Genomic DNA, 7,269 nt, shown 5'->3' with positions numbered 1-7,269 from the left:
CACACGTGTTAACAACCCTGTTTTACTTTAGACCAAACAAAGCCCCCAACAGACCCGTTTCTGGGTTTGCAAACACTGCCGTGTGAGGGTGATGCGCGCAAGTTGGTTGCGGAACACCAACTTCTTATAGTGAAGGCAAAAAAAATCTATGTATTTACATGTTGCTTATGAGTGCATTTCACACTACTTTGGGATTATAATTGGAATCGTATGAATGTCCTTAATATAATGTTTGTGTCATCATCGCAAATCAACTGCATTATACTTAAAAAACAGTTCAACACCAACCAGTAAAATGGGTCTTTGGCTAGCTTTTGCTACAGCCTATGTCAATGAGCGTTAGCATTCTAGCTAACAACTGATGCATCCAAAATAGTTATTTTGCAAAGATCACAACCAAATAATCTTAGTGACTGTTCAAGCTGGAATCAAACCATCAGTGTCAGCGTATGAGAACCCCCCCCAAAAGTGATTTTGTTTAGAAGAAATAGAACCGTAAATCGAGGCTATGTTGAACGGGCGCAGATGGCCACGGCTTTCTTACTGCAGACAAGAGACTTGCGTATCTGTGCATGACGTCAGTGTGTCGTGTACTGGAAAGGGGTCTATAAGAAACAATAATTGGCCAATTTACACGGCATGCTTTTAAAATAGTGTTCGAGTCTCTTGTCTTTATATGTCTTTTTGTTTAATCTGCTGCCAAGAAAAATATATATATTTAGCCTGCTTCATCGGTTAACGTCGCAGCTCTTTCCTTATTCGAGTGTTGCGGCTGCGTTCAGAATCTGAAGAAAGATGAGCTAACGTTATTCCAGGGGCGGGCGGACAGCGAAATTGCGTGTGTGCCTGATTGTGTAGCCGGCTGGTAGGCACGTCTTTGCTGGGTTCCAGGACAAGGTGGATGGTGGTATCCGTGTCTCGATGCTAGGAATGGAGGAATTTGTCACCGACGAGGAAGAGCCATGGTACGACCAGCAAGATCTCGAATCGGGTAAGTAACGACGCATATGGGAAAGCCGTTTGCAGCCAACCGCATCCCCTATGTCAATGCACCGGGTAGCGGTTCGTTATTGGCGAGCTCAGATGTTCTTCTCAAACAAAGGCCTTTATGATGGAAGGCTTCTAGATCAGTATGCGAAGGTACATTTGTCCGTGCATCTTGACAAATAGTATGTAATAGTCTTCGAAATGTGCAACCGCAATTGAATATTTTGCTACTTTCTGACATCAATTTATTGAAGGGATTCCTAGGGCCTTTCTGACGTGGACGGGGAAATCATTTCCCTGCTGTTGTCACAATATTGCAAGAAAAACCAAATACTCTGAACAGTGGTCTGTTGGTGATTGCAAACAATGGGTTACAATATTACAATGTAATAAATTAACCATAGATAGAAGTTAGTAGATTTCGCCTGTCATCAATGCAATGCAATTGTTCTTTGTAGGTTACAATAATGATTAGGGATCACTTAACCTTGTTTGTGCAGTCAATTAGGTTTTGTTGATTTCCTTATTCAAGCATTACATATTATGTTTTCCTTTTAGAATGTGGTGACTTTCAAGGCCTGTAGACTGTCATGTCCATGTCCCCATAATTCAATAAGAACTGAACATGTCAGTTGAACATAATCAATAAGGAAGTGATTGGTTGAGACAAAGAGCATACATGGGCCAACAAAGCCGTGAAACATGCTTGATTTGCAGACTTGCAGATCCACCAGAATAGTTAATGAGCCAGAGATTATTTCGCTGCCCACAACATTTTCCGACAATGCAGCATAATTCACAGTATGCTGCTGTAAATATACAGGGTAATACAGTATTTACTGTAAAATTGTATTGTACAATTTTACAGCAGTGTAGCAGAGCACCATTGAGCCCCCATAATACATTGCTCTTTACAGTACTGTACTGTAATATATAATTACAGTAGCTAACTGTGAAACATATAGAATTACAGTAGCTAACTGTGAATGTGTTGCTGTAAATTTACGGCAATATGTTACAGTGTACTGTTATAAGTCACTAGGCTATTCCCCAAATAACAACTGACGACGTGAGTAAAACATTTAAACGTGTTAACCCTCGCAAGGCTGCAGGCCCAGCCGGCATCCCCAGCCGCGTCCTCAGAGCATGCGCAGACCAGCTGGCTGGTGTGTTTACGGACATATTCAATCAATCCTTATCCCAGTCTGCTGTTCCCACATGCTTCAAGAGGGCCACCATTGTTCCTGTTCCCAAGAAAGCTAAGGTAACTGAGCTAAACGACTACCGCCCCGTAGCACTCACTTCCGTTATCATGAAGTGCTTTGAGAGACTAGTCAAGGACCAAATCACTTCCACCCTACCTGACACCCTAGACCCACTCCAATTTGCTTACCGCCCCAATAGGTCCACAGACGACGCAATCGCAACCACACTGCACACTGCCCTAACCCATCTGGACAAGAGGAATACTTATGTGAGAATGCTGTTCATCGACTACAGCTCAGCATTTAACACCATAGTACCCTCCGAACTCGTCATCAAGCTCGAGACCCTGGGTCTCGACCCCGCCCTGTGCAACTGGGTACTGGACTACCTGACGGGCCGCCCCCAGGTGGTGAGGGTAGGTAACAACATCTCCACCCCACTGATCCTCAACACTGGGGCCCCACAAAGGTGCGTTCTGAGCCCTCTCCTGTACTCCCTGTTCACCCACGACTGCGTGGCCATGTGTAACAGTTCAACTTTAGTCCGTCCTCTCGCCCCGACCCGGGCGCGAACCAGGGACCTTCTGCACACATCAACAACAGTCACCCACGAAGCATCGTTACCCATCACTCCACAAAAGCCGCGGCCCTTGCAGAGCAAGGGGAACCACTACTTCAAGGTCTCAGAGCAAGTGACATCACCGATTGAAAGGCTATTAGCGCGCACCACCGCTAACTAGATAGCCATTTCACATCGGTTACACTCACCCCCCTTTCGACCTCCTCCTTTTCCGCAGCAACCAGTGATCCGGGTCAACAGCATCAATGTAACAGTTTAACTTTACGTCCGTCCCCTCGCCCCGACCCGGGCGCGAACCAGGGACCCTCTGCACACATCAACAACAGTCACCCACGAAGCATCGTTACCCATCACTCCACAAAAGCCGCGGCCCTTGCAGAGCAAGGGGAACCACTACTTCAAGGTCTCAGAGCAAGTGACATCACCGATTGAAAGGCTATTAGTGCGCACCACCGCTAACTAGATAGCCATTTCACATTGGTTACACATGCACGCCTCCAACTCAATCATCAAGTTTGCGGACGACACTACAGTGGTAGGCTTGATTACCAACAATGACGAGACGGCCTACAGGAAGGAGGTGAGGGCCCTCGGAGTGTGGTGTCAGGAAAATAACCTCACACTCAACGTCAACAAAACAAAGGAGATGATTGTGGACTTCAGGAAACAGCAGAGGGAGCACCCCCCTATCCACATCGACGGGACAGTAGTGGAGAGGGTAGTAAGTTTTAAGTTCCTCGGCGTACACATCACGGACAAACTGAATTGGTCCACCCACACAGACAGCGTTGTGAAGAAGGCGCAGCCTCAGGAGGCTGAAGAAATTCGGCTTGTCACCAAAAGCACTCACAAACTTCTACAGATGCACAATCGAGAGCATCCTGTCGGGCTGTATCACCGCCTGGTACGGCAACTGCTCCGCCCCACAACCGTAAGGCTCTCCAGAGGGTAGTGAGGTCTGCACAACGCATCACCGGGGGCAAACTACCTGCCCTCCAGGACAACTACACCACCCGATGTCACAGGAAGGCCAAACAGATCATCAAGGACAACAACCACCCGAGCCACTGCCTGTTCACCCCGCTATCATCCAGAAGGCTAGGTCAGTACAGGTGCATCAAAGCAGGGACCGAGAGACTGAAAAACAGCTTCTATCTCAAGGCCATCAGACTGTTAAACAGCCACCACTAACATTGAGTGGCTGCTGCCAACATACTGACTCAACTCCAGCTCACTTTAATAATGGAAATTGATCAAAAATGTATCACTAGCCACTTTAAACAATGCCACTTAATATAATGTATATGTATATACTGTACTCTATATCATCTACTGCATCTTGCCATCTTTATGTAATACACATATCACTAGCCACTTTAAACTATGCACTTTTATGTTTACATACCCTACATTACTCATCTCATATGTATATACTGTACTCGATACCATCTACTGCATCTTGCCTATGCCCTTCTGTACCATCACTCATTCATATATCTTTATGTACATATTCTTTATCCCTTTACACTTGTGTGTATAAGGTAGTAGTTGTGGAATTGTTAGGTTAGATTACTCGTTGGTTATTACTGCATTGTCAGAACTAGAAGCACAAGCATTTCGCTACACTCGCATTAGCATCTGCTAACCATGTGTATGTGACAAATAACATTTGATTTGATTTGAAATATATTTTTTGCAGTAGCCTAGTCAACTACGGTCCAGGCCTTGTGCATCACCTCCGTTCCACGTTAATTCTATGGGACCATATATGATATTTGCATAAAGATAACCTACTTGACCTGGACTATATAGATTGTGTAAACACCATCATTCAGCGGAACCGCTATTAGTCTGAATTCAATTTGTATTAGTATTTATTAGGGGTCCCCATTAGTTCCTGCCAGGGCAGCAGCTACTCTTCCTGGGGTTTATTATGGATCCCCATTAGTTCCTGCCAGGGCAGCAGCTACTCTTCCTGGGGTTTATCATGGATCCCCATTAGTTCCTGCCAAGGCAGCAGCTACTCTTCCTGGGGTTTATTATGGATCCCCATTAGTTCCTGCCAGGGCAGCAGCTACTCTTCCTGGGGTTTGTTAGGGGTCCCCATTAGTTCCTGTCAAGGCAGCAGCTACTCTTCCTGGGGTTTATTATGGATCCCCATTAGTTCCTGCCAGGGCAGCAGCTACTCTTCCTGGGGTTTGTTAGGGATCCCCATTAGTTCCTGTCAAGGTAGCAGCTACTCTTCCTGGGGTTTATTAGGGATCCCCATTAGTTCCTGCCAAGGCAGCAGCTACTCTTCCTGGGGTTTATTAGGGATCCCCATTAGTTCCTGCCAAGGCAGCAGCTACTCTTCCTGGGGTTTATTATGAATCCCCATTAGTTCCTGCCAAGGCAGCAGCTACTCTTCCTGGGGTTTATTAGGGATCCCCATTAGTTCCTGCCAAGGCAGCAGCTACTCTTCCTGGGGTTTATTATGAATCCCCATTAGTTCCTGCCAAGGCAGCAGCTACTCTTCCTGGGGTTTATTATGGATCCCCATTAGTTCCTGCCAAGGCAGCAGCTACTCTTCCTGGGGTTTATTAGGGATCCCCATTAGTTCCTGCCAGGGCAGCAGCTACTCTTCCTGGGGTTTATTAGGGATCCCCATTAGTTCCTGCCAGGGCAGCAGCTACTCTTCCTGGGGTTTATTAGGGATCCCCATTAGTTCCTGCCAGGGCAGCAGCTACTCTTCCTGGGGTTTATTAGGGGTCCCCATTAGTTCCTGCCAAGGCAGCAGCTACTCTTCCTGGGGTTTGTTAGGGGTCCCCATTAGTTCCTGCCAGGGCAGCAGCTACTCTTCCTGGGGTTTGTTAGGGGTCCCCATTAGTTCCTGCCAAGGCAGCAGCTACTCTTCCTGGGGTTTATTATGGATCCCCATTAGTTCCTGCCAGGGCAGCAGCTACTCTTCCTGGGGTTTGTTAGGGGTCCCCATTAGTTCCTGCCAAGGCAGCAGCTACTCTTCCTGGGGTTTATTATGGATCCCCATTAGTTCCTGCCAGGGCAGCAGCTACTCTTCCTGGGGTTTATTAGGGGTCCCCATTAGTTCCTGCCAGGGCAGCAGCTACTCTTCCTGGGGTTTGTTAGGGGTCCCCATTAGTTCCTGTCAAGGCAGCAGCTACTCTTCCTGGGGTTTATTATGGATCCCCATTAGTTCCTGTCAAGGCAGCAGCTACTCTTCCTGGGGTTTATTAGGGATACCCATTAGTTCCTGTCAAGGTAGCAGCTACTCTTCCTGGGGTTTATTATGAATCCCCATGAGTTCCTGTCAAGGCAGCAGCTACTCTTCCTAGGGTTTATTATGAATCCCCATTAGTTCCTGCCAAGGCAGCAGCTACTCTTCCTGGGGTTTATTAGGGATCCCCATTAGTTCCTGCCAAGGCAGCAGCTACTCTTCCTGGGGTTTATTACGAATCCCCATTAGTTCCTGCCAAGGCAGCAGCTACTCTTCCTGGGGTCCAAACACATTAACACACGTATATTACACATAAAACAAAAGATAAAACCGTACATCATCTAATGCAAATAAGCTTCATTTTGGATGACACTCGTTTAAATGCATATCCCAAGCTGCTGATAATGTATCTCTGAGCTGTAGCCAATCGCAGCTTGTCAAACAACCAATCGCACTTTTTGCCAGCATTAGGGCTATTTCATATCTCTCCCCTCTTCCTCACTACATCACTCTTTTTCTCTTTGCCTCGCTCCCTGCCTCTCGCTCCCTGCCCCTCGCTCCCTGCCTCTCCCTTCCCTCGCTCCCTGCCTCTCGCTTCCCTCGCTCCCTGCCTCTCGCTTCCCTCGCTCCCTGCCTCTCGCTTCCTGCCTCTCCCTTCCCTCGCTCCCTGCCTCTCGCTTCCCTCGCTCCCTGCCTCTCGCTTCCCTCGCTCCCTGCCTCTCGCTCCCTGCCTCTCCCTTCCCTCGCTCCCTGCCTCTCCCTTCCCTCGCTCCCTGCCTCTCCCTTCCCTCGCTCCCTGCCCCTCGCTCCCTGCCTCTCCCTTCCCTCGCTCCCTGCCTCTCCCTTCCCTCGCTCCCTGCCTCTCCCTTCCCTCGCTCCCTGCCTCTCCCTTCCCTCGCTCCCTGCCTCTCCCTTCCCTGCCTCTCCCTGCCTCTCGCTCCCTGCCTCTCCCTTCCCTCGCTCCCTGCCTCTCCCTTCCCTCGCTCCCTGCCTCTCCCTTCCCTGCCTCTCGCTCCCTGCCTCTCGCTCCCTGCCTCTCCCTTCCCTCGCTCCCTGCCTCTCCCTTCCCTCGCTCCCTGCCCCTCGCTCCCTGCCTCTCCCTTCCCTCGCTCCCTGCCTCTCCCTTCCCTCGCTCCCTGCCTCTCCCTTCCCTGCCTCTCCCTTCCCTCGCTCCCTGCCTCTCCCTTCCCTCGCTCCCTGCCTGTAGCTTCCATCGCTCCCTGCCTCTCCCTTCCCTCGCTCCCTGCCTGTAGCTTCCATCGCTCCCTGCCTCTCCCTTCCCTCGC

General features: G+C 49.0%; 1 protein-coding gene across 1 annotated transcript in view; it reads left to right on the top strand.

Moving 5' to 3' along the window:
• Positions 1–895: 895 nt before the first annotated feature.
• LOC120045416 (cerebellar degeneration-related protein 2-like) overlaps positions 896–7,269 on the top strand; it is a 35,648-nt gene continuing 29,274 nt past the window's right edge. Inside the window, exon 1 of the mRNA XM_038990297.1 lies at positions 896–991. Within this exon, the coding sequence (XP_038846225.1) occupies positions 922–991 (70 nt within the window). The 5' untranslated portion in view covers positions 896–921. The remainder of the gene's footprint in view (positions 992–7,269) is intronic.

This window comes from Salvelinus namaycush, chromosome 4, assembly GCF_016432855.1.
Source record: "Salvelinus namaycush isolate Seneca chromosome 4, SaNama_1.0, whole genome shotgun sequence".
In the NCBI taxonomy this organism is placed as follows: Eukaryota; Metazoa; Chordata; class Actinopteri; order Salmoniformes; family Salmonidae; genus Salvelinus; species Salvelinus namaycush.
The sequence above is the reverse complement of the archived record's forward strand: the minus strand, read 5'-3'. Positions and strand labels throughout refer to the sequence as shown.